General features: G+C 40.9%; 1 protein-coding gene across 1 annotated transcript in view; it reads left to right on the top strand.

Annotated features, from left to right (window-relative positions):
* POLA1 (DNA polymerase alpha 1, catalytic subunit) overlaps positions 1-27,467 on the top strand; it is a 303,543-nt gene that overhangs the window by 57,417 nt on the left and 218,659 nt on the right. Inside the window, exons 25-26 of the mRNA XM_081793414.1 lie at positions 1,358-1,507; positions 1,923-2,045. Of these exons, the coding sequence (XP_081649540.1) occupies positions 1,358-1,507; positions 1,923-2,045 (273 nt within the window). The remainder of the gene's footprint in view (positions 1-1,357; positions 1,508-1,922; positions 2,046-27,467) is intronic.

Genomic DNA, 27,467 nt, shown 5'->3' with positions numbered 1-27,467 from the left:
GGTGACTGCACTTGACTAATAATGTTCGTTGGGCTCTGTCCTGCTGTAGTATGTGAGCCTTGTGATAATTGTTGTGATCCGGCCTCCTTCATTCCCCTCCACTGTTTTGTTTATTTGAGCTTTCCAGTTAGGGTTTCAGGTATATAACGGAATCATTTCAGAGTTGGAAGGGACCTTAAAGGTCATCTAAGAAATACTCTACACATAGCAGTTTATAGGTTCTTTATCATTGTTTTGTGCAGTATTTGATCCTCAAAATAGCTAGTGCCACACAGCTAGTGTTGGTTGAGCTGGGCCAGATCCTTTCAGTTAACTTTTTATTTGACCTCTCTAGTTGCTGTAAATAAATGGGAATGTGTACCAAGATCTCTTTAATAGGTTTGCTATCATCGTCTGCTGTTTTCAAAAACAATAGGTCCCTGTTTATTATAAGATTGTTCATTTGAAAATATTGATCTTTATAAAATCAGATACCTAGTAAAGGCTGGGTTATCAAATGGCATTGACTTGCCATACTTGAAGCCAAGAGGTTTATTTTTAATTGTGAACCTTTGAAAGGGCAAGTGTGCCTGGCTTTTCTTTTCAGCCTGTTAATAGAATTAATGGAGGCTTCAGAAAAATGGTCTAATGCTTTTCCTGCTTTTTGCTGCTGTAAATTTTCATATAAGAAAACTGCTGGTTACTATTCTAAAATGTTGCTATTCTTTTACCAATTGCAGAGCAATTTACAGATAAAAGGTCCTACATAAATGCTAAGGAACATGTATATATTAATTTTTAGAAATTTCACGGCCTATTTAAATATGTGCTCCAAATTCCTGAAGGAAATTTGCTGATTTAGTATTTGGGGTTCTAGTTTTTAGTGGAAAATATTCATAGTAATTGCCACGATTCTCTGTAGTTGTAAAAGTGTTAATGGCATTTTGTTTGGGAGTACGTATGACTTAAAACAGGAGTTGTGCTGCAGTTTTTTTTTTTTTTTTTTTTTTTTTTCAGTAAATCCTAGAGGTCTCAGTGTTTCTTTTCAAAACAATTTCCCCAAACATGTTGCTCCCTAATCTTTTTGAAGAGAGGAGAGGAATATATATAGAAATTGATCCCTTTAAATGATATCTGCGTTTGTCAATAATGAGAGAGGGGAGATACTGGGAACGAGGCTGTTAGAAGTGGGAGAAGAGGGCGGTGTGGACTTGTTCTCAGCTTTTTCTTTGCCACCCATATGCTGTTGACCTATAGTTAGGCAAGAAAGTAGCTTTTCAAGATGCGATCATTGCATAAAGTGCCCACAAAATATTATTTTTGAAAATTATTTTATGAAAGCTTGATTTGTCTGAAATTTCTGTTGTATGTTCATCAGGATGGAGAACAAGAACAGATCCCTGAGCTGCCAGACCCAAACTTAGAAATGGGCATTTTGCCCAGAGAGATCCGGAAGCTGGTAGAGAGGAGAAAGCAAGTCAAACAACTAATGAAACAGCAAGATTTAAATCCAGACCTGGTTCTTCAGGTATATCTTTTCATTGAGAGACATCTGAGTGACAGTCTCCGCTTTTAGAATTTGATTATCTAGTAGTGTTTTACAGATGATGCTGCGGGCAATTCATGGGCTTATTTTAAGTTTGTGGGCAGGAAACACATTCACAAACACTAGAATGCCTCAGAATGGAAGACACCTCTATCTGCAAAGCCCTATCTGGACCAAACCCTTCTCACTTCTGGGAGCTTTGGAGTCTGTGTTTGCTTGCTTCCAGAAGGTCAGGGAATCATGCTTCTGGGAGGATGGGCTGAGTGTGTTAAGAGTTCTTTTTTTTCCTGGACATGGAGGGTTACTCCTTGTCATTGGTGGTCTAGAAAGAGATCTAATGTAATTATTAAGCATCTGCAAATATTGTTGTTTGTCTTTTGTCCTTGTGTGCCTACAGTATGACATTCGACAGAAGGCTTTGAAGCTCACAGCAAATAGTATGTATGGCTGCCTGGGATTTTCCTACAGCAGATTTTACGCCAAACCACTGGCTGCTTTGGTGACCTACAAAGGAAGGGAGGTAAATGGTGTCACATTCATAGCTCTAAAGATGAGAGTGTTTTTAACTATACGTGTTACAGCATGGGAGAGCCAAGTTTGTTACCTAGTTACACAGCTTCAAATGCCCCTTTCTTGGGACAGATTCAAGACAGATAGATTTGTAAGTATGGATCCGTTCATTCATCCATTGACAGAGTATTTATTGAGCGTCTACTCTGTACCAGACATTGTGAAGGGGGTAGAGTGTTGAGCAAGACGTAAAAGGTTCCCCTGCATCATGCAGGTCACATTCTATCTAGAGCAGAGGTATAGAGTGGGATGCAGTGGGGCCTTGGGATGGGGAGAGGGTAGTTTGGGAAAATAGACTTGTAAATACATGAATAAACAAACATAAAAAATAAGAGGATATGGTAGAACTAAAGTTGTGCTGGTAATTAAAACAGGGTGATGGGCTAGTTTGATGTTAAGATGGCTGGTTTAAATTGGTCAGGGAAGGGGCGCCTGGGTGGCTCAGTCGGTTAAGCGGCCGACTTCGGCTTAGGGCATGATCTCGCGGTCCGTGAGTTCGAGCCCCGCGTCGGGCTCTGTGCTGACAGCTCAGAGCCTGGAGCCCGTTTCAGATTCTGTGTCTCCCTCTCTCTGACCCTCCCCCGTTCACGCTCTGTCTCTCTCTGTCTCAAAAATAAACGTTAAAAAAAAAAAATTAAAAAAAAAATAAATTGGTCAGGGAAGGCTTCTTTAGGAGGTAACAGGAATGAGAGCAAAGTGACATCAGGAAGCAAGTTTGCCTGTGTATTAGGTTGGAGTACAGGGGAAAGGAAGAGATGAAGGAGAATGCCTCCATGTCAGCCCTATAGCTGGTTAGCTTATGGAGCCATTTACTAGGATGGAGAAATCTGCACGAGGGAAACAAACCCCAAGAAAGTCTTAACAGTAGAGAACAGGGAGGGTGGGAGATGGGCTAGATGGGTGATGGGCATTAAGGAGGACACTTGTTGTGATGAGCCCTGGATGTTGTAGGTAAGTGATGAATCACTGAATTCTTTTTTTTTAATGTTTATTTCTGAGACAGAGAGAGACAGAGCATGAGTGGGGTAGGGCAGAGAGAGAGAGGGAGACACAGAATCAGAAGCAGGCTCCAGGCCCTGAGCTGTCAGCACAGAGCCCGACGCGGGGCCTGAACCCACAAGCCGTGGGTTCATGACCTAAGCCGAAGTCAGTCGCCCAACTGACTGAGCCACCCAGGTGCCCCTGATGAATCACTGAATTCTACTCTGCAAACCAATATTGCACTGTATGTTAACTAACTAAAATTTAAATAAGTATGTATATACGTACATATATACGTATGTACGTATAAAAGAGAAATCTGGGAGAGAGGGATTAAGAGTACTCTTTTGGCTTTGAGATTTGTAATAGATCTCTAGGCATGTTAAGTAGGCAGTTGGATATAGAAGTCCACAATTCCAGGAATAGATGAGGAGTGGAGTTAGGGATTGAGAGTTATTGGCTTTAGAAAGATGAGCCAGATATGAAACAGATTTGAGATACTGTCACTTTGTGACAATATAAGCTTCACTTGCTTTAGCCCTACCTGTGTGGGTTTTTCTTAATTTGTAAAGGAATAGTTATGTTAAATATTAAATTCCCTTTCACTCCCGTAAGCTATTTATTCCTGCCAGTGGATTTGAGACTACTCAATCTTGAGGTAGTTCGTGGTTATGAGTGGAATGCTCAGGGATGGCAAAACTATGGCCCATGGGCTAAATTCAGCCTGCCATCTATTTTTGTAAGTAAAGTTTTATTGGAACACAGCCACAGTTATTTGTTTATGTTTTGTTTGTGGCTGTTTTTTGCATTACAGTAGCAGAATTGAGTAGTCACGGTGGAGACTTGCATGGTCTGCAAAGCTTAAAATATTTGCCATCTGGCCCTTTTCAGAAAACAGATTTCCTGATCCCTGCTTTAGAGTCTAGACCAGCACTGTCCGGTAAATCTTGAGATGATGAAAATTTTCTCCATCTGCAGTTTATAATACAATAGGCCACTAGCCCATGTGGCTAGTGAGCATTTGATATCAGGCTAGCGTCGACTTGCTGAGGAGCTGGATTTTGAGTTTTATTTAATTATAATTAAAATAAATTTAATTATCCACATGTGAGTAGTGGCTCCTGTATTAGTCAGCGGAGATCTTGCTGGCATGAAACAAATAGGATGTTCAGAGGTGCTCCGGTGTTGACACCCATATCTCATAGACTTGGCTCAGGGCACAGTGAGGAAGGGCAAAACATGTATTAAACACCAGCAATATATGAGAAGCTTCCAGATGAATTATTTCTCTAAAACCCCACAAGAATCCATTGGTATGGCTAATAACATTCCCATTTTGCAGATGAGGAAGCTAAGACTCAGAGGCGAAGCATAACAAGTGATTCTTTTGAATTGGGATCCATATTTTCCTGATTATAAGGCTTTTATATTATAATTTTTATAATTTATTATAAATTTATAATAATAAATTTATTATAAATTTATAAATTATATTATAATTTTAGTATTATCTACCCCATCTCGTGGTGTCTTTCATGACTGTGCTTCTGTTTATATTCTCTTACTCCTCAAAGGACATCTTTTTTGCTACTCATCTCAAGACACAGGCCCTTTTTACATGGGAAGATACAGGCATTTCAGGAGCTAGTTGAAGTGAGGGAAGGATGTTTTCAGTTTCTTAGGCTAAGTTTACTTTAATATTATTTAAATTTTATTTCTGTGTATATATCCAGTGGCTTCTGATAGAATACCATCTTATTTTTGTATTAGGAAATGCACTCACTTTGCCCCAACTGGGTGATAATACATGGGTTGACTATTGAGATTGGATCAAGGTTACTCTTAAGTTTCTCACGAGAGGCAATAGTTGACAATTTACTCCCTTGGAGAGTGCCTCTTGCTGTTGGGAAATCCCTGTTGTTACATTTTCTGCATTGGCTCAGAAATCCACAAGCTTAAAAGGGCACTGTTGATAATGATAAGCCCCAAATTTGTCCAGTGATCTCCCCCACTCCCCTAATCCATTGTACTTTAAGGGCAATATTTTTGTTTAGCTTGATCTTTAATAGGGTATTTAAACTCATTTTTAATTTTGCTGTTGTATAAAATATAGCAGTAACAAATCTTTATAAACTATTAAAAAAAACCTCTGCTCTCTCCACTAAGAAACAAAACGTTTCAGACACATCTAGAAATAATTGTATGTGATTTAAATTCTTGGTTTCTACTTTCCCCTTGTCTCTTTCCCCTTTGCTCCTTCCCACAAATAAAAAAATATAACAACTACGGAAAGTCGGCCTTGAAAGTAATGGGAGGTTAATGAGAAATAATAATTACACGGTTGCTCCCTGGAAATCTTATTCTAGAAGAAGATTCAAAGCCACCTACAGAAATTATTTACTGAAATAAAACTGATTGTTAAAGTATTGGTGATAATTATTAGCACTGGTGGATGGAAATATTCTCTGTGGTAATCATTCTTGGGTTTACTAGCATTTTGCATATATACTATTAGGCCTTTGTGATTTCAAATGTTTCTTGATTTTTTTTAATGTTTTATTTATTTTTGAGACAGAGAAAGACAGAGCATGAATGGGGGAGGGTCAGAGAGAGAGGGAGACAAAGAATCGGAAGCAGGCTCCAGGCTCTGAGCGGTCAGCACAGAGCCCGACGCGGGGCTCGAACTCACGGACTGTGAGATCATGACCTGAGCCAAAGTCGGACACTTAACCGACTGAGCCACCCAGGTGCCCCAAACGTTTCTTGATTATTAAAGAGGTAGGAGAGGTAAAGTGTACAATGAGAGTCAGTTGGCTGAAATTTTGGAATACCTTTATGACTTATCACACTTGTCTTTTTTGTAAGGAGATGGAGTGGACAAAACAGTACAATAACTTCAAGATCTTAGAAGTTGTTTGCTTCTCAAGTCCTTGTAGGATAAATTAGATTAAGGTTCAAGTGGAAATGAATAAGGAAACCTGGTAGCATGTCATCTAAAAGATTAGGAAATTTTGCATTTGAATATGGATTAATATACAGTCTGGGGAGACTGTAAGCCCCTCTCCCTTCTTGTTTTTAGGTCTATTTTGTGTGTGCTTAGTTTTGTTGGAATCATGCAGGTTTGGCTCTGGTGACCTAATAATTTCTGTAATCAAATGTGTTATGGCTGCTAGAGTACTCAGGGTAATTACTAATTGTACTTTTATAAACAAGTTTATAATAAAAATGCTAATAGTTATGTCAAATGGACATCAATATTGTCTTTTCCCAGGTGTGATCTTTCACACTTAAACTCTTCTATGATTTTTAATTGCTCAGTGGTAGAGGAATTAGTTAATGGTTAAAAAAATTGTATGAGGGACCTCATAGCGTGCAAGTTATTTGAAAATAATGAAGTCAGTGTTTTCAGAGAAGTAATGTGGAAACTTAGTTTATAGCACTCAAAAGTGAATCAGTATAAATATCACCTACATTTGTATTTGTTCTCAATGTATGTGTAGAGAGACATAAAAGAAAGATACTGGGCAAGTTGATAGCACTGAGTGGACATAGATTTTAAACCAGCCAAGACAACGGTTGTCAAGAGACTGGTGTGGTAATTGAAGTGACTGTTCACTAGATGGCGATAGACACCCTGAGATCATTAATCAATTAAGAGTTTTTATTCTGTGAACAATAGTGAAGGCCATTTAGTGACACAAATCTGTCCACATTTCAACTTTGATTAATTTTGAAACTGTTAAAGGCTAACAATGGACCAAAGGATTGTAAGAGTCTAACCTATTTTAAAATAATGATGTCTAACCTATTTTAAAATAATGATGTTTTTTGAATTCCAAGTTTTTATTGATAAGAACAATCATCGAATGTATTATAGCAAGCAAATTCTTCTATCACATAGCTAAATTCATACATCTGGCCATGAGGCTACACTACATGTCTCAGTCACAGTATCCGGCTAATCCAAAGAGAGTTGAAATGATTTTGATACATAATTTTGCTTCTTTGGGTTTTTGGGTTTTTTTTTAAAAGGGATTTTAAACTTACTCTATACTTACAAGCACATTCATTGTGTAATCCTTAGTGTACTGGTAATATTTGTCTTTATGGAATAATTAGTACTTGCTGATGTTGGTATTGTTTTATTTCTGCACTCTGTTATTTCTGTGCTCTTGATAAAACGATTTGTGGTCTGGATTTCCGGTTGCATTTTAAAGTGAACATATGCTCTCATGTTTGGGCATAGATCCTGTGTGTTTTCACTTTCTCACCCGGTAGGCTGACATGAGTCCTTGCCACCCGGTTGTAGTTGCCTAGCTTTCACTGGCGTTTGGACCTGAAATTTGTGCATTTAGAACATGTATCCAGGTCATTGCACGACAACACGCTCTGGGCAAGCCTTCCTGAGAGTCTTTTGGTGATGTGGTAGCGCCTGTCAGCAGCCCTTTGGAATGGCCTTTGGGCCTTCGGGCCTTCAGGCTGTCGCCTCTATTGGTGTCCATGGAGAAGGAGAACGAATGGAGAATCTCATAATTAAGTGCTAAGGGAGACTCATCTTTATCTAGAAAGAAGCAAAAATTTCATTTTCCGATCTTTTTTCTTAAAGAGTGTAGTTTTCTAAAAAATTGAAAGCAGTAAAATATTATAGAGACATTTGAAGACTGGCTCTTTCCCGCCCTCTCTCATTCTTTTCTCTTCTTCAGAGGTAACTGCTTTCTAAGGGTTTTTATCCTTTTTGCCCATGGTTTTTTGCTTTTACAACCAGCGTTTATACCAGTGGTGCATTAAAAGTTTTCACCATTTATGTGTCATGCTATACATCATTGTTTTGCAGCTTACCCCCCAAAGCACGTAGAGGGAAAAAAGTGGGGGAAAACCCCTAGTCTGTTTTCCACTTTTTAAGTATATCCATATTGATGCATTTTTAGACTTGATTTATTCTTGTTACCTCTTGTATAATATTTCAGTAAATAAATATAGCCCAGTGTATTTTTTGTTCTCCCACTGTCCGTGTTTTCAGGTTTCCAAGTTGTCCCTTTAGTTTTTTTTCCTTTATAAACGGTGCTGTGGTACAGTGCCCCATAGGCATGAGTGTCTCTACTGTATTACCAAGAGTGAAATCTGCACAGCCACAAGCACTATGTGACCTGTGACCTTTGATTAAATGATAACCGTCATTTAATTTATCACAACAAGCTAATTCTTTCACATAGCTAAATTCATATCTGTGTCCGGAGGATCATAAAACCTGACCCACTCAGTCACAGTATCTGAGGTTAATTTAAAGAAAACTGGAAATGATTTTGAAATACAGTTTTGTCTCTTTGAATTTGTTGTTTCTTTTTCTATCGAGGGATTTTCAACTCACTACACACTTAAAATCTTTAGTGTTGCACATCCTTGTCAGAACTTGTTATTTTCTAAATTTTTAATTTTTGCCAGATGAGTGTGAAATGGCATCTCATTGTGATTTTAATTTGCATTTCCCCGAGTATTAAAGTTGAGCGTCTTTCCATTTGTTTTAACTCTTCACTTTTCTCCTCCGAACTGCCCATGTGTGTATATGCCCTCTTTCTTTGGGTCGTAGGTCTCATGCTGTTTCTTGTTAGGAATTCAAAGGCTAGTCCTTGTTTGGTCATATGTGTTGCAAATATCTTTTCAACTGTGGCTTGTCCTTTACCTTTATTCGTGGTCTTTGAATGTGTACAAGTTTGTATTTTTATTTTAATGCCAAATAATCTGATTCATTCCCCCCTGTATACTATGTTTATTTTTCCCTAAGAAATCTTTTTCCTCCTGCAATGACATAGACATTCTCCCTTAATTTCTTTTCTTACTTAGATCTTATATCCTTCTGGAAATTATTTTTAGGGATGCTGTAAGTTAGGGATCTAATTGTATTTGTTTGCTTCCTTATGGAGTTGTTTCTGTTCCTCTATTCCAGGGATCAACAAACCATGACCCATGGGCTGACTTTGATCCATTGCCTGTTTTTTGTAAATAAAACTTTATTGGGCCTCCATTTGTGTTAGGCTACAGCAGCAGAGGTGATAGCACAGAAACTAAATGACCCGCAGGGCTTAAAATACGTACTTTCTGGTCCTTTACAGAAAAAACCTTGTGATTTCTGGTCTCACGGAGAGTCACGAATAATAGGAAAGTCACTCTCCTATGTAACACCCTCCGTCATAGTAGGTGAAGAGAGAGGCAGTTGTACTGTAAAGGAGGTTATACTAAAGGAAGGAAGGAAGGAAGGAAAATGATCTTTTGTACACATGAAAATTTAGAGTTTGAAGTTCTCCTTTGCTTAGATGGTCATATGAGAACTTCAGTCAACCAAAGGAGAACTCAGGGTAGGTCTGTGAGTCCTCTGAGATTGTGTGCAACATTTTGTGTGTCTGTGCACATGTGTACGTTTTGGGGGGGGGCAAGAGTACATCACATTGACGAGTTCTCGGAGGGGAACTTGATGCCCAAAGGACGAAGAACTGTTGGTTCTCAGAATTTCCTTTCTGCCTTCTCCTTCTGTAGGTTAAAGGGAAACTTTTGCCTTAAAAATGTATGCTTTTGTCACCTAAGACATGGCAGTGTGAAGAATTGTCTTGCCAGACCAGACCCATGGCAACTGTGTGGGTGGTAGGAGGGGAGAGTTCTACTTCTGTCTCCACAATTTTAATAGCCACCGTTTAATAATACTACTTTTAACTTCAGCTGACCTCCTGACATTTTGATTTTTTTTTTAATAGAAGAGAATTTCTTTGAGGGCTGAGGTGAAGGTCTAATGTGTTTTGGCAGAGTATATTTGATGTTAAAAGGAAGCAATATCCTTTTTCATTGATCACAGATTCCTTATCACTTTTGAAGTTGTTTACATAATAAGATTCTAAGTCAGAAACTTTTTATTCCCTTTTTATTGTATTTCAGAGGTGCTTGGGTTCTACATCCTTAGCAGTTCTTCAAAACTGATAACACTATTCAGCATTATTAATTCACGCCTACTAATTCAGAATCTGTGGCGATTCACATGACATGAATTGAAATTCTTCATAGTACAAGTTAATAGTTATTTTGGAGCCTAGGTTCTTTTCATATTCCTTTAAATTCTGTAGAAACACCTCTTTCTAGTAAAGTAAGTGGCATCTTAACTGCAGATCATTTATAATGATGAACTTTTACGAGTTAACGTCAATACTTGCTTGTTCATTTCTCTATATCCTTTCTGAAAATCGATGACAGTAGTGATGATAAATGGAAGAATAAGAAGCACTAGGGGGTGCTTGCATGGCTCAGTTGGTTAAGTTGTCTGACTCTCGATTTCACGTCAGGTCGTCATCTCGGGGTCATGAGATTGAGCCCTGTGTCAGTCTCCGTGCTAAGCGTGGAGCCTGCTTGAGATTCTCTCTCTCCCCCTCCCTCTGCCCCCTCCCCGGCTCACATGCTCTCTCTGTTTAAAGAAATAAAAAAACAATAGGAAGCGCTAATTTGGAAGTACCCATGGAAGACTGGTCTAAATTATTGATAACTTAGGGATTCGGTAATTTGAGAGAAATGCAGTGACAGAAGATTTGAAGTATATGGAATGATTCATGCTTTATTAACACGGTGTTGTATTTATACAGATAAATAAGTGGGTTACATTTAGGCCTGGTTTGAATTTATATACCTGAAAACACTGTCATAATATTTCTTTCAAAATAGCCAAAACTTGAGATTTTTTAAAAATTCCTTTTTTTAACATTTATTTATTTTTGAGAGTGAGAGCGAGCACAAGTGGAGGAGGAGCAGAGAGAGCAAGACAGTGGATCAGAAGTAGGCTCTGCGCTGTGCACACAGAGCTGGATGTGGGGCCAATCTCACAAGCCGTGAGATCGTGACCTGAGCCGAAATCAGGAGTTGGCCGCTTCATCAACTGAGCCACCCAAGGCTCCCCTAGACTTTTTTTTTTAATCTGAATATAGTTGACACACAATGTTACATTAGTTTCTGGTGTACAACATAGTGATTCAACAAGTTAATGTGTTAGGCTCTGCTCACCACAGTTGGAGCTAGTCGCCATCTGTCACCATACAGTAAGTCACGGGAATAACAGGTACAGCATAGGGAATACAGTCAATGGTATTGTAATAGTGTTGTATGATGATCGATGGTAGCAAAACCTTAGAATTTTTTTTTTTTGCAAGACTTTAGACTTTTAAAAATAAGTTGAGACTGTCCATATCCTTCTTTCTGTTGGAAACTAGCACCTCCGAGAGGTCTGGACACCCACTTGTATGTGCTCTTATGGTTTTGAACATTCATAATTATGTGTATCTTTAGGAGGACACAAAGTGGTTGGTGTTAGAGGTAGCTGGGCAGAGGGAGCTGAATGATGTCAAGACCTGCCTGTGAAATGGGCTGGGATATGTGAGCGTGAGAGGAGAAAGTTTCAACAAGGAGATAGCAATGGACTTTCTTCTTTATCCCATTTATATTTCCTGAGGTTTTGGGATGGTTGCCTCATCTTTGTCCTTTTTAATGTTTTTATTTTATTATTTTATTTTATTATTTTGTTTTGTTTTGTTTTATTTTATTTTGATTTTGATAGATAGATTGGGGGGGGGGGGAGAGAGCAAGAGGGATAGAGGATCCAAAGTGGGCTCTGTGCAGCCAGCAGAGAGCCCGATATGGGGCTCAAACTCAGGAACCGTGAGGTCATGACCTGAGCTAAAGTTGGATGCTCTACCGACTGAGCCACCCAGGTGCCCCCTGCCTCACGTTTGTCTTGTACAAGCTGTGGAGAATACAACAGCCTCTTTGTGCTGATTACACAAGTCTTTGTCAAGAAGGAGCACCCTGCACCCTCCTACACACATTACACCACTAGGTGCCAGTAGTAGTAACAGGTGGTCCTGGGGCTGTGTGGACTGGCCTTTCCTGAGGTCTTTCAAAATCTCAGTACTAACCTTAAAAGTGCCGGGATTTATTTTTTTAAGGAAGGTTGAATTTCTTTAGTCTCAATATAAGTTGATGGCCATTTTAAAACCCACGCACTGGATGTTTTACTATTAGATTTCAAAATGGGTCTACATGAATTAGTAAGAACACTTAAAGATTTTATTAACAAACAAAACAAAAGACTGTAGTCTCATGTTGTTTCTATATTCTCCAGTCTCCACTTCCCTTCATGTTGTGAGGGATCACTCTCTGTATGTTTTGATGTTCCGCTTAGTACCTAACCCTGCGCCTGCAAAGTGAGTGCTAGTTGGCTTTAACTCTGGGATCACACTGGCCTTGTAGTTTCTGCACTTACAGATGAGTGCATGTGGAGGAGATGCATTTTTAAAAATAGGATCTTGATATTTAAGCCTATTTTGAGTTTATACGAATGGGTTGGATACTCAGAACAGGAAAAAGGATACTTGGTACATTTTTACTAGGCATTCTTATTTGAGAAGACAGGGATGGTGTTTTCATCTATTAAATTTTACCTGTTTAATTACTAAGCCACTGGGGATGTGGCTAAGGATGAGCAGATAAATGCTATGAGACTGACATCGTGTCAGCTTTGCTGAGCTCTGCTGAGACAGAGTCTCATTACTCTAACTTGACTCACATAAACGAGTCCTGGAAATCTCCTCCTTTCTTCCCTAACTCTCACCAGAAATAGTGACTTACTCTTAACCCAAACTCAGTCCTCTTTCTACGTATGTGAACATTTTATATAAACCTGCTTTGGTATATGTTTCTTTTTCACAAGTCACGTGTTATTTGACAGGTGTTCTCTCAAGCTCCTTGCTTTGGCACTGAACCAAGATGACAGAGCAGTAATGATTTTGAAAGTGCCATTCCTTCCTTGTTAAGAGACGAAAAGTGTGAAGTTATTAACTACTATTCACCAGTGGCCCAGAAATTGGCGTAAGATTTAATTGTCTGGTTCTTCAGTCAGTCTGTATCGGTAATTTCCTGGATAATACTACTCTTTTTTTTTCAACGTTTATTTTATTTTTTGAGAGAGAGTGCACGCCCTAATAGGGTAGTGGCAGAGAGAGAGGGAGACCCGAGAATCCAAAGCACGTTCTGTGCTGGCGGCAGAGAGCCTGATGGAGGACTTGAACTCACGAGCCACAAGATCATGACCTAAGCCGAAGTCAGACGCTCGACCAACTGAGCCACCCAGGCGTCCCTGGGTAATACTGCTCTTGAGGAAAGGGGGAAATATCATATAACTCTATTCTTTCTCCCACACCCTTTTTACCCCTCTTTTCACACATTGCATATATAGCAGGATTGAAGAGAAAGGATCACTGCTAACCAAAATACTGATCTTTTCTCTGGCTCACCCTTTCCTCATCTGGCCAGGTAATAGATTTATGGGTGATGAGGTCACACCTGGCAGTCTTGCAGGTTTCCCATCCCACAGATGGATCAGCTGCCCCAGTGTTTGAACCTGATGGTGTGCAAGATGTCACCGCACTGTCGCCTTGCCGCCTTTCCTGAGCCGTGCCGGGTACATTTATTGCTAATTGGAAGAATCTACTTTGAGCAACCCTCACCGTCTGGTGGCTAGAGCGTACTTTTCACAGCAGTACAGTCAGATCCTTTACAGACCCATCCCTCTCAAATTTAAAAACAAAACAAGCTGGTTGGGTTTATTATGGCTCAGGCTTGGTAAACTAGGGAAGGCTAATCGAATTAGTGCCTTCTGTTTGTCTTTCATCACTTAAGTAGGCAGCGTGAGCCTGCGTCAATTTGCTGTATTGGAAGCACTGTGTCAAATTATGGGGAGCTGGGTTTGGTAAGTTGTGGGAGTTTTGGAAGGCAGGGAGAAGAATGGCTTTATGTATGTGTTTGTGTGGAGAAGCTGTCTGTTTTAAGCCAGGGATTCCAAGCCCTGTGGGTCACCGTTTTAGGGATCTTGTACCTACTTTGAAATTTTGTGCCAGTGTCAGGTTGTACGCCTGTCCTTGCTTCCTTTTTGTTATTAATTTTTTGGTTAAAGAGTGAAATGAAATAGAAAGTTACCGAAGTAAGTCTCCACTTGCATTGTGAAAGGAGCAACAAAACATAAAAGATATCCACAGATGGCTTACGTGTGGTGTTTGGGATTACTGATTCCTTTTTACACATTTGGGTTTAGATTTCTATGACCTATTTTTATTGGCTTTATTGTTTCACGTTGAACCAAAATTTGTGGCTGGGGATGAAATTTTTTTGCCTTAGGGCTAGGAGTTGAGTGGCATGGGAACGGAGCAGGGGTAAGGTTTTGGTCATAATCTGGAGTGTCAGACATTTGGCTGTATTTATTTCAGGGGCTTTTCGCCCCTGCCGACTTAACCACAGACTGCGTTTTCAGCCCTGTGCAGGAGGGTGGTGTGTCTTCTGCCGGCAGGGAGGAGGAGGGTTGAGGAGGGAGCACTGGGGGGAAAGGAATAAGCTCATGGGCTATTAATAATGTGCATTGTTCTTAAGGCCACATGTAATATTTCTGTGCACCGGCCAGCAGGTTAGGGTGTGTGTTCTATTTAAGTTGAACTGCATGGCATGGTGCGATAGACAGCTGATCATTTTGTTACAGGGAAAATTCGTGTGTTTCTTTCTTAATGGTGTCCTGAGGGGGCAGGAAAAATAACTTGCTTGTGGCTGATTGGCTTAGAGTGGGTGAATATATTTAATTCAATTACTGATTCTTGCCTCATAGCCAGAAATTCTTCAAGTAATATTTGCTGAGTGTGTACAGTGGAAGAAATGGAGACAAATGACATTGCTTTTGACCTGCAGGCTTGAGACGAAAGCCTTAGGTAACAATTCCAGTAAAATTAGAGCTAGAGCTTGGAAGGCCAAACTCGTGATTCCTTACTAGTAAACAAGAGAAAAGGTCTTCTGTGGTAGCAGAAGCCGTGCAAAGGAGCTAGAGTATGTGCCGGAGACACCCTGGACTGGAAGCCAGGGGTGCGATGTCCACCCCCCTGCTTGTTGGCTTTGTGTGGCTTTGAGCAAGTCAGTTATTCTGAGCTTCTGTTTTTTTACTTGTCAGAGGGTGCCAGATGATGATGGTTCCTGCCACATGCTACAGTTACAAAGCACCTTAACAGTACACCGTTTTTTCTCATAACAGCCCAGAGGAAGGCGCCAAGCCCCTACAGGTGTTGGGCCTGGTGCCAGTGTGGTGGGGGACACGGTGATAGATTTAAGTATTCAAGGACCTTGTCTTCATGGAGTTTTCAGTCTGGCGGACGAGAGCCATTAAGCAAACAGTCACATGAATAGTCCTGCCATTCTAGAAGAAAGTAAGTGCTAACAAAAGGAATGCAAATTTCTGAGTGCTGGTAATAAAGGTTCTCTGCAGAGTCCAAGCGCCTGGACTGAAGAAGAAGAATCCGGGGTTTCCTGAGCCTACGGTACTGGAACTGAGACCTGAAAAGTGTGTGGCGGTGTTAACCAGCTAAAAGGATTGTCGGGATAAGCATTCTAGGGTGCAGAACTGAGGGAAGGCTGCTGTAGCCAGAGTGTAGAAAGGGAGGGGAGAGTGATGGGAGGGGAGGTTGGAGAAGTGGCAGGAGTCCTACCTTGCAGGCCATGTTGAGCAAGGGGGAGGCATTAGCAGGTCCTGTGTGCAGATGGAGGGATTGGCTCCCATTTGCATTTTGAGAAGATCCCTGGTGCTGAATGAGTTGGAGTGTTTGGAATAGATGAGAGAAACGAGTTAGTGAGCTCTTATTGAAGTATTCCAAGCAAGTGATGGCAGTTGCTTGGTTGGTGTGATGGCTGACAAGGGAGGGGGAAGATCCAGACATGACAGAGATGTGAAAGAAAAAAAATGAGCAAAGCCTGGTGGTAGATTGCATGTAGGGCTTCGGATGGGGGAAGCGTCAAGGACAGCTCTGGGACAGCTCCTACTCCTGCCCGGCTGACTTGAGCAGGCACACGGATGGGTTGTCTCTCCCTGAGGTGACGAGCACTGGAAAAGGATTGGCTTTGGGGTGGGGAGAGGGAAAGATGAGCGGTTTGAATTTGGACATGTTACTTTCGAGGTAGCAGGTTATAAATGTGGGAGCCATTGGTGTGTTGAGGTAAATTCAGCCATGGCATGGATGAGATTACTTTGGAAGAGGAGAGAAAGAGAAGTGGGCGTAGGGCTCAGTGTTCTGGGATTCCCACCGTGGAGTGGCTTGGAGGAGGTGGATGGACTTAAACAGCTGACCGTAGAAGAGCCACCAGAGAAGGAGAAAAGGAGGAACGTGTGATGTCCTGGAAGCCAGTAAAGAGCTTTTCAGGGAGGTGGTGGATGACTGTTGCAAAGAGACTGACAGTAGTTTTGAAAATTTTCCATTGCACTTTGGGACATGGAGGTGATTATGGACTCAGCCGGTGCCTTTGAATGCAGTGACGGTGGTGAGCGGAATTGCTGCAGGTAGAGATTGTAATTCTCCCCAGTTTATGGATGAGGGATTTAAGGCACAGAGAAGTAACTTGTGAAACAGCTTAACTACGTTGCAGCTCTGGAATCCAGGCCCAGGCCTGGGGGCCTCGTGCTCCGTCCTCTTACCCTTCGCCCTGCCACCTGCAGCCCACTAGGGTTCCAGGTAAGTCCCAGGCGAGTGCAACCCAGATCTGCTTCTCCCCGAGCTAGGGACCCACTGACTGCTTATTTAACCTCCCCAAGCCCCCACTTCCTCATTTTTAGCAATAGTAACTAACCAATGAAGGAGGATTAAGTGAGATAATTTTTGTCAGTGACTTGATACAGTGTTTGATATGTAAGAAGCATTAAGTAAATTTTGGCTAAAAACTAAACACCCTAAGCTGGCCTGCCTGCCCTCTCTTCACAGCCTCTCTTACCCCCCTTCTACATTTTTCTCTTGCTTGAATGCTCAACAGTCTAGTCTACTAAGGCCAATTTGTATGCTGTTGGCCAAATTCTCTTCTAATTTGTGTTTCAGCTTTTTCATATCTTCTGTTTTTTGGGCCTTTGTCCACCTGCATCACTAATTTCTGTGCTGTCTTCCTCAAAACTCCCTCTCCCTGAACTATTTAACCTGACCTTCCTCACTCTTTAACTTAGTGTTGTTAGTTTATATTTATTTATTCTTAATGAGTTTGATGTTCATGAGTTTGATAAGTTTGTTCACTCAGTTGTACGAAATGGGTTCGGGGCCCAGAGTGTTTACTTCATGTCCTCAAACAATATCTAGTAGTGGCACAAAGTGACAAGCACCAGGTATTTTTATAACATTTCTGAAATAGTTGTCTTCTTGTCCGAGTCCTGAGACCCAGTTATTAGTAATTCCTGCCAGCCTCACCTCCAAAATACTCAGCTCAGACCACTGTCCTCTCTGGCCAGGATCCCTGCAGCAGCCTCCCTTTGGTGGCTCCCTTGTCCTCTTGCCCCCTCGGATCCGTTCTCCACACAGCAGCTTCTCTCTATTTTTAAAGTGTGATTGCAGCGTGTTGCTTCCAGTGGCTTCCCCTCTTGGTTCACCTTGGCCTCCACGGTCCTGTGTGGTTCGCCGCACTTCTCCAGTTGTCTTTTGTGCCGTCGACTTGCTGCCTTCCCCTTCCCCACTTTTGCTCACTCCCACGGGCCACCACTTTCAGTTCCGCACTCACATTCAGTTCTGTCCGTCCACAGGGCCCTTGTGCATCTGGGCCCTCTGCCTGGAATGTTCCTCCTCAGGCTTGGCGCAGGGTTGCATGTTTGTCTCACTTCAGGCCTCAGCTTATATTCCACCTCATTGGTGAGGCCTTCCTGACTCCTCTACCTAAATAGGTACGTCCACCCCACTTCCAGCTTTCATTTTTAAATTAAAAGTTTTTCCCATTATTTTTTATAGAGTAAAATAACATATTTGTGTGGCCATCTCCCAGAACGTGTTAAGATTTTTTTTTAAATAAAAGAAAGCCTTACAGGTAGTGTCCTCTGTTCCCTTCCCCAGTCTCCTTCCCTCTCCAGAGGCAGCTACTATTGTGAAGTTGATACGTCTGTTTCCTTTTTGTATGCTTTTGTTACTCTTGAATGTGCCCATTTAATTTATGTAAATGATGCGTCATATTTTTGTTGGCACCTTGAGTTTTTTTCTCTCACCATTATATTTTTGAACTCTATCTGTGTTGATACATATAGATCGGAAAATACACTTGAACTGCTCTATAGTATTCCATCATATGAATGTTTGGCAGTTTACTTTCCCATTTTTCTAGTAGATGGTCTTTTAGGTTGTTGTCGGTATTTCACTATTATGAAAAGTAGACATTCCCATACCTGTCTCTTTGTATATGTGCGAATGTCCCGTGTCATGTTCTTTTCTTGCTCAGCACCATTTTGTTCCATTTTGGCACTCATCATTTTGCATTTATTAACATGTTTTTGTGTTTTTATTCATCGTCTTTACTAGACCATGAACTCTGTTAGGGCAGGGAGTTTGTTTTACTCAGCTATATACACACAGCACCTAGCTCGGACGTTGGCACCTAGTAGGTACTTGGTTGATACTTGGTGCATTTACTCAGCTACCTGCTTTCCGTATGTCTTGTTTACTGGGTCCCTTTGGTGTTTGAACTTTAGCTTCCAGATGACTGAAGAAAGGTGAACACTGATGGAACGAGCTGCCAAATCCTGTGGGCAGTGAGTGCAGGTGATTAGGTAAATCTGGCAAGGAGAGAACCTGAAGAGAAGCGAAGTTCAAAAGCAAGTTTAAAGTTTACAGCCAGTTTGGATTAAATGCTTTTTTAAGTTTGCAATTTGGAGATGAAAGATGGCATGGAGCTACACGGGCTGGTTTTGGTTAAAGGAGCTGGATTGATCACTTAGGGTCTCCTTCCACATCTGTAGCCTCGTTTATTATTACAGAATTGTGGAGGGCCAAGGGGATTTTGGTATTTGTTTTCTAAAATCATTTTTACTTCAAAATTAGAAAATGAACTGTCCATCTGTTATTTATTTTTTGGAGTGGGACTTGTGGTAGACACAGGAAAACGTGGCCATGCGTAAAGAGACACAAGAGGAAATCTATTGATCTTTGAAGCACAATTATTTAAATCAGTTTTTAAAAATACTCTTCTTGGGGCACCTGGCTGGCTCAGTCGGAAGACGTGTGACTCTTGATCTAGTGGTTGTGGGTTCAAGCCCCACGTTGGCTATACAGATTACTAAAAAAAAAAAATAAAAATAAATAAATAAAATAAAATAAAATAAAATAAAATTGAACTTAGAAAAAAAAACAACCTCATTTTTATTAGGTTCTACTAAATCAGCCTATGTATTCTGTGCTTTGTTAGTTTTTTTTTAAACTCTTAAATGTTTGCTTATCATCACAGACTTCAGATTGAAGTATTTGATGCCTGCATACTGGATTCACCTGTAGGGCAGGAAGACCAGCTCATGGGAACGAACAGACTTCCCTGCACTCCTGTGCGGTTCTTGAAATGGGGATGGCCTGCTGTGGTCATGTCTGGGCCCTGGTTTCCAGTAGAGGGCATGTCGTTCTGTCCTCCAGGAGCTGTTGCAGACCATAAATTGAATCACTGTAAATGATTTTTGGAGATATTTAGCAGAGGGAAAAATACAGCTGTAGTTAAGTCTCGTGTGGATGCCTCCTGATTTATTCTTCAGTTTAGAGTATGTTGGTTCCCCTCCCCCACTCAGTACATTGTGACACATGTTCCTGGCCCTTAGGTGGGTAACAGTTACTGTGAATTTCCAGAGAGAATGAGGATCTGCTCTCTTTCCCCTCTGTATGTAAATAGTACATAATTAGACACATATCTGTATCGGTAATAATAATAACAGTTAAGGTGCATTAAACATTTAATGCTCGCCAGACACCATTCTAAGCACTTTATCCTAACAGCAAAACCCTACTACAAGATATAAGCGAAACAAACAAACAAAAAGCCTTTTTCCACTTGTGTAAAATGTAACAGTCATATTACTGTGAGGTTTATGAAAAAATGTTTTTCAATTTGTTTTCTAGTTGCTACGTGTGTGTGTGGCAGGTGGCATGGAGGAGAAAATGTGTTCATTGATGAGATGTATAGAAATGTACTGAACTGAGAAAATCTAAATGGTCATGAGCTAGTTATTTCCTAACATCCCGTCTGCTCCTCATCCACCCCCTCAATAAAAGCTTCAGCCCATTCCTATAAATAGGGGCTGGGTCGGGGGTGGGGCCAGTCCTCAGTCTTGAGTTTGATCTGAATTTGCCTGACTGTGAGGCAAGTTAGCGTGGGCTTTTATGCTCTGGTCTCCATTTTATAGATGAGAGGACTGATGCGGGGAGATGTCCGTAGCTTGCCCAAGGTCACAGGGCTAGTGGATCACAGAGCCATAATTCAGATCCAGGCAGCCTGAGCCCCCGGTACACTGCCCCCGGTGTACATTGCCTGCGTGTGGTTTTGTTTTTTGCGAGCTTGTTTATGCAACACGCATCATGAGGTGGGAGAAAATAGTGTTCTGTCTTCACAGTGCTTGGAGCCATTTTTGTTTGAAAGGTTGTATGCCGATGAACAGGTTATCAGTCTGAATAGGTTAGTATTTGCCGCCACTGTAGATTTTCCATCCACGTGGACAACTCCTTTTACTTCCACAGTCTTGTGACACCAACCGTGAGGGAAATTGGTCCTAATTAACGTGGCCCTAGGAATGAAATTTTTAACGAAGAGGGCCGGATGAGGAAGGCAGAATGGAAAGACAGGGATGAGGGAGGGGGAATACTTGGTTCTGGTGTGTTTTGTGGCAGAAATGGTGTTGGTGCCGTCCACCACAGCTGAAACTGAGATGGTTCTGGAGTACCTCTTTGTGCAGCTTATCCGTGGTGCTTACCGCCTGTGACAGTGGCGAAGGTCATAGAGTGTTTGCTGTAAGCGGATTCGACAGATTGATCCCGAAAAATGTGTTCAGTAATCTTTGCTTGACGAGCAGAACCTAGCAGTTGTTGAAAACAAATGAAGGGGATAAAAACTCCCCTAACTTTTATTTACCAATCAGATCGCATAGGAAAAAAATAGCCTATTTTTAGACCGAGGCTCCAATTATGCTAAGCCTTGAGGATAATGAAACAGTCTGACACAAAAGAGTGTGGTGACGCAAGTTTGTGTGGTGAAATTCCAAGACATTCACTGACTTTTTAGCATTCTGCACAGCGAATATGAAGCTCCTGAAGTGTTTGTTGCCCAGAAACAGTGCTTTATTTATTTATTTTTTTACATGCAGTGTAATGAAGTGAACCTGTGTTGTAATTTGTTTCTTGCACGGAAAAGGGGGAATGAGCACACATCAGCTATCCCTGTGTCCTGTCTCTGACATCTTGTGTGTCCGTCGTATTTACTGAAGCCACCCAATCATGCTATTGCTAATGCTGCATATCGCCTTGAGTTTGATCTGAATCTGCCCCCAGGTTAAGACCTGTTTGAGTCACTCTAATTTTGCCACATGTTCTATAACCATGAGGGTTTCCAGGTTTTCAGTTAATTTTATGTTTCAGATTTAGCAGAATTGGGAGGCTTTTTCCTTCTGCTCTTTCTTCATTCCATGACAGAATTACCGTTAGCTTTTTGCTCCTGTTCTTTCTTAATCACGTCAGGTGACATCTTGCCTTGGAACAAATTAGTTGGGAGATTTAAGTGAGCTGCGTGCTGGCACAGGGCTTCCTTCATTGGCTGCATGGATGGAAGTTAGCGGTTGGTGCTTTCGTCTCATGGTGCCTTTCTACTTACACGTTTGGTAATGGGCTTCCGGATTTTCCTTCTGCTGCTTGTAATTGCCTTCTGGTAAATGAAGCCGGGGTGCTCAGTGCTTCCTTCCAAGGCACCTTGTTTTCTTATTCCCTGAATCCTGTTATGGCTTGGGTCCTAAGGAATCTCCTGGAGTCAGGAGGTCTGCCATCTTCCACTTAGTCTCAGAGTTTTCGTTTTGAAAGCAGTCGCTGGAAGAACTGAGGGAAGGCAGCAGGAAAGACCTGTCGAACCCAAGAAGCCTAAGTTGCGAAGTTGGTGGTTTATGAAAGGCTTTGATGAAGTGGAGAGGGTATGAGTTGTGGAGTAGATTAGAGAGCTTCTCATGAGATTCAGCCTGAAGTGCTGCATTGGTGTGGCCGGGTGCAGTACCAGAAAGCATAAGGTAGCAGTCCCACGATTGATAAGGATGGCCTGGTCAGACGAGCTAGGAAGTGGGAGCTGGGAAATGTCTCTGGCTGGATGTCTGCTGTCCATACGCAGTACTTACTCTATTTCATTTGATCTCCCGCAACCCTGCGGGTAGGGGATATTCTCTCTTTTTACAAATGAGGAAAAAGTCTCAAAGGGATTGAGAAAATTGCCAGGGTCTCCTTACTTACAAGTGGCTCAAATGAATGTGGCCACTTACAGGTGTCCTACTCTTCTGAAATACAGGAAACACAGACACCAACAGTATTTATCTTCCTATACTTGGTAAGTAAAACATAGCTTTTTTTGTTACTAAACTTCACTAGAGAGCTCTTTCTTTAAACTGTAGATGGGTTCAATTCAGTTCGGTTGTCTGGCCTACTGTGTGCCAGATGCAGTGTTGTGTCCTGAGGATACAAAATTGGTTAAGACCGTGGTTTCTGATCATAATTTGAGTTGAGAGTGGGGTAGAGGAAAAGGAAAGCCCTTGACCCACAAACAAATTTGATACCATATGATTAAGATATATTTAAAGAAAGGAGGAAATTACCTGGAGGTTAGGGAATGATGTCCGTGTCCATGGAATGATCCCTACTCTCAGTTCCTTGGATTCTTTGGTCATTGATTGCCAGGTTTTGCACAGAGAGGTTTGGGATGCTGTCTTTGTAGGGGTGAAGCCAAAGAGGAACCGTATATTATTGTCATAACTTTGAGGATCTTTCTTTTTTAGCCAGAAATCTAAATTAATGAGGGTGACAATTTTTTTTTTGGGGGGGGGGCTTGGTAAATGAAGAATCTTGCATTTTTATAGCCGTTAAGTTTTTTCTTTTCTTTTTAAAAACTCATTCATTCATTCATGCAAGTAATTTCTACCCCCAGCATAAAATTCATGACCCAGAGATGAAAATTCACGTGTTCTTCCAACTGAGCCAGCCAGGCACCCCAGGTCTTTCTCTTCCTGATTTTGAACTCTCCTCAGCTGCACATCTCCTTGCCCCCTTCTCTGACTGGAGGGCAGAGGGGTTTTTGATTCCAGCTTAGCATGTGACCATTATTCAATAAAAATGTTTTTCCATGGGACAAGAGAACTTGAAATTTTCCTGTGATTGATTCATATCGAGTTTTGGGGGGAGGGAGATAGAAGAGGATTCATTTTTGTTGGATAAAAAGCAGCCTCCTCACCTCAACAGCAATAACAAAAATTATAGATAAATCATTGTGTGTAAATCACAGCCCAAGATGAGTGAAAAAAATTGTAAAAGTTAACCTTGTTTTTTAAATTCCATCTTCTAGCCAGATGCATTCCATCTCAGCCCAGAATGCTGGCGGTACTTGTAATTCTTAACACCGTGTCTCACCTTTGATACGTGCTCCATGAAGAATAATGCAATTATGAAATAACTGTTGATAATCTCTGAGGAATCCTGGATAATAGGTGTTCCAGGATCTGCCAGACTTGAAGACCACCTCCCCTTCCTGGAAAAAAACTAATCTTCAGGTCTTTTCCATCACAGTAAGATGGGAATTGTGGGGAGGCTGTCAAGAACCAAAGATGAGTCAGAATGTTTTACGCTGTCTCATTCTGTAATGAACAGAGTATAAAGCACCACTCGAACATGGCCCTTGGCCTGATGGTGGGATTCTGTAGCACCTCATACAATTAAAGGTGGTGAATCTTTCAGTACTTTTTTTTCAGGGCAGAAATCGCAAAGTCATTGAAGTGTAACTCTTGTATTTGGGATGCAAATTATATATAACCATGTCAGGATTTTCTTGAGGGTTTCAGTCTAGAAGACCAAATACAGCGAGTCTTGATTCTAAAGTTTCTAAATGGTGAACTCAAGAAGATCATGGACTAGTAAGCTACACAATACAATTCTAGAAAAATTCAGCAGGTGTTTTCCAGCATTTTGTAGTGAGGGCTAAGGATTAGTATTGGTTCACCAAGAACAGGTAGCGTTGTTAGTTTTGTTTTTCCTTTTAGATTTAATACTGGGTGGAACCACATGAAAGTACTAATTTTGAAAATCACAAGTAGTTGAGTGTCAACAGTTTCATATGCTTTATTCTAAGAGTTGTTACTACATTTTTTCCTGATAATAAAATTATTGTATGTCCATTGGAGCATATTTAGAAACTATAGGAAAATAAAATTTACTCATAATTCAACAATGTATGTTTAGGCATGTTTTTCCATCTGCCTATGTGATGTTCACAAGAATATTATTTTTAAAAAATATAATTTAGATTATAGCTCATTTTTGTGGAGTATCTGGCTGTTTATGTTGAACCTGTCATAAGCATATCCCTGTAATTAAATATTTCTAGAAACTGAATTTTTACTGTTAAGATTTCAGCAAGTATATGTCACATAATTTATTTATCCATAGCCCTATTTTAAGACATTTGTATTATTTTTAGTATTTTACTATTATAAATAGTGCTGTAATAAACATCTACATGAATCTTGGTCCACATCTTTGGTAATTTCCTTAGGATAAATTGTCACAAGTGGAATTTCTGGGTTAAAGAGTATGCACTCTTAAAACTCATTTCCAAGTTGCTTACAATAAAGTATGTACTCTTTTATGCTTCCAGAGCAGTGGCCCTGAGAGCCTATCTTACTATAACACCACCACATTGGCTTTTACTTCTAAAACCAACAGAAGAAACAGGGTAGGCCGATTTTGGTTTTCCATCTTTCATAGGTTTTACTAAATAAGATCATATAATTTGATTTTATCAAAGGACCTGAAAATGTTTCTCATAATGTTATTATGGTCCAGTCAAACCAGTGTGAACTGAATGTATATAGAATTGGGAGAATCTTTAGTTTCCCAACAGCTATACTCTAGAGAGGTTTTATTAGTGGATTGTTTTTAACTGGCAGGGGCATTTCTGTTATTTTGTGGTGAGGCTCCATGACTCTGTCCTGACACACATTATTTGTAGAGACTTAGATGAAAATAGAACATGCCCTTAGCAGATTTGGAGGTATGTCACAAAGTTGAGATGGTTGGCCATTAGTTCTTTTCTGCCAGACCGTGGGCTCTTTTAAGCATAAGAGCCAGAGTACTGAGAGCATTTCTTCTGCAGTCAGCTGTGTGGCTTTGGGTAGTTACCTAACAACCTCTTTGTGCTTCAGTTTCTTCTTCTAGAAACCAGAAATCAACAGAATACTTACCTCACATGTGTGTTTGGAAGATTGAATGAATTAAGTATAAAGCACTGAGAATAGTTCCTGTCCTTTAGTATGTGATCAGTAAGGTTAGCTGCTTATTGTTGTTGTTAATCTTTTTCTTTCTTAAATGGTAGAGAGCACATACTTCTTCCATACATAATAAGTGATAGGATAAACATCTGAGAGACTTGGTGGGCAGGTAGAATAAGCCCCAACTGCAAATGAAATGTAATGGATAAGTCTTACATTTATGTTTTATAATATTAGACTGTTGGGGTGCCTGGGTGGCTCACTTAGTTAAGCATCCGACTCTTGTTCTCAGCTCAGTTCTTGATCTCAGGGTCATGAGTTCAAGCCCTGCATTGGGCTCCACACTGGGTTTGAAGCCTACTTAAAATACACACACACACACTTATATGTAATGTTAGACTGTTGTGTAAAGAAAGGGTTGAAATTTATCCTGTGTAGCTCCAGAAAGCAGAGACATAGTTAATTGCCAGAAATTAGCAATAACGGACTTTCTACTAATTAGCTCTATTAAGCAGTGGAGTTGCCCTTTCAGGTACTGGAAGAATTCAAACAGAAACTTCCAGACCATTACAAGTGTATAAAAGAAGAGAGAAGCCTTCTTTTGAATCAGTGGTTAGGCTCAATGACCTCTAAAGTTTCTTCCAACTGTAGGCCGGTTCTGTGATTCTGAGTGGAATATGTAGGATTATCACAAACCATGCAGTAAGGCTCCATGAGTGCATCGTTGGAAGGGTTGATGCTGCTAATCTGGGCCCAGCTTGGCCCTCCCTGCTTCACTTTCTTTCACCTGTTGTGTGTCAGCCTGGCAGTGGCCCATTCCCTCACTTGTTGCTGTCTTACAGCCTAGTCTGGTGTCCCAGGCTGCCCCCTCCTCCATAGCAGTGCCAAAGGGATAAATATTTGGAACAAGGGCATTTTTTTTTTTTTTGTAAACCAAATCGGAAGAAAATTATTGCTTGCAAAGTGTGTCTCAGAAGTGTTTAAAAAAACAAGCAGAAGATTTTGTGCATGTTGAATGTGCTTTCATTGGAGGTTTCAAAGGAGTGGATGGTACATTTCACCTTTCGCTCAAGAGTTCTGGGCTCTGGGCTTCTGTACTTGGCTGGTGTCTCCCCTAAGTGTAGCATCAATATTTAATCCCCTGGGAGGCTGTCACTGAACCCCTACTGTCGTACATTCTGTTTGGGCTTATATACCTTGGGTTGACATTTTTCTGTCATTATGAACTCTGATCCCTTGACCTTAAGCTCTTTTTTTTTTTTTTTTTTAAATTTTTTTAATGTTTATTTATTTTTTGAGACAGAGAGAGACAGAGCATGAATGGGGGAGGGTCAGAGAGAGGGAGACACAGAATCTGAAACAGGCTCCAGGCTCTGAGCTGTCAGCACAGAGCCCAACGCGGGGCTCGAACTCATGGACCGCGAGATCATGACCTGAGCCGAAGTTGGCCGCTTAACCGACTAAGCCACCCAGGCGCCCCGACCTTAAGCTCTTTAAAGGTGGCTTCCGAATCAAGTTAGGAAGCTGACTTGGGAGCCCAAGCAGTTGCTTGCTTTCTTAGGGCTCTTTGCCGAATGATTTCTGACATGTCATTGTTTTCTGCTGCTCTCCCCGTTTATAATATTTGGAGCATTGGCTTTTTGCCACACTTGTCAGGGATTTATGGGAGTTAATGACATGTAGTGTATAAAGTGCTTTGGGATTCTTTCATGCAACTTGGTATTATCTTGAAAGCAAGAGGTTTAACTGTTCATTTGTTAGATAACTAGTGGGATTTTACAAAGATGTAATCACCCCATGTCTATTATTTAATGTATTAGGTGATATGCACCAACTTTTGCTGCTCAAATTTTAAACGAAGTGGCATTCTTTCTTTCTTTTTTTTTTTTCTGTTTGAAAAACCTGTTATTAGGAAATGCCTTGGGAAAAATTGGGAGTCAGGGGCCTGGAAAACATCTCCACTTGATGTTCTTCAGTGTTCTCGTTTGTCCTTAGTTTTGCTGCCTGGCAGTCGAGAGTTGCAGTGAGGAACCGTGGCATCTCTGTTGCTCCCAGTGAGTG

The sequence above is a fragment of the Panthera onca genome, chromosome X (assembly GCF_046562875.1).
Source record: "Panthera onca isolate mPanOnc1 chromosome X, mPanOnc1 haplotype 2, whole genome shotgun sequence".
In the NCBI taxonomy this organism is placed as follows: Eukaryota; Metazoa; Chordata; class Mammalia; order Carnivora; family Felidae; genus Panthera; species Panthera onca.
The sequence above is the reverse complement of the archived record's forward strand: the minus strand, read 5'-3'. Positions and strand labels throughout refer to the sequence as shown.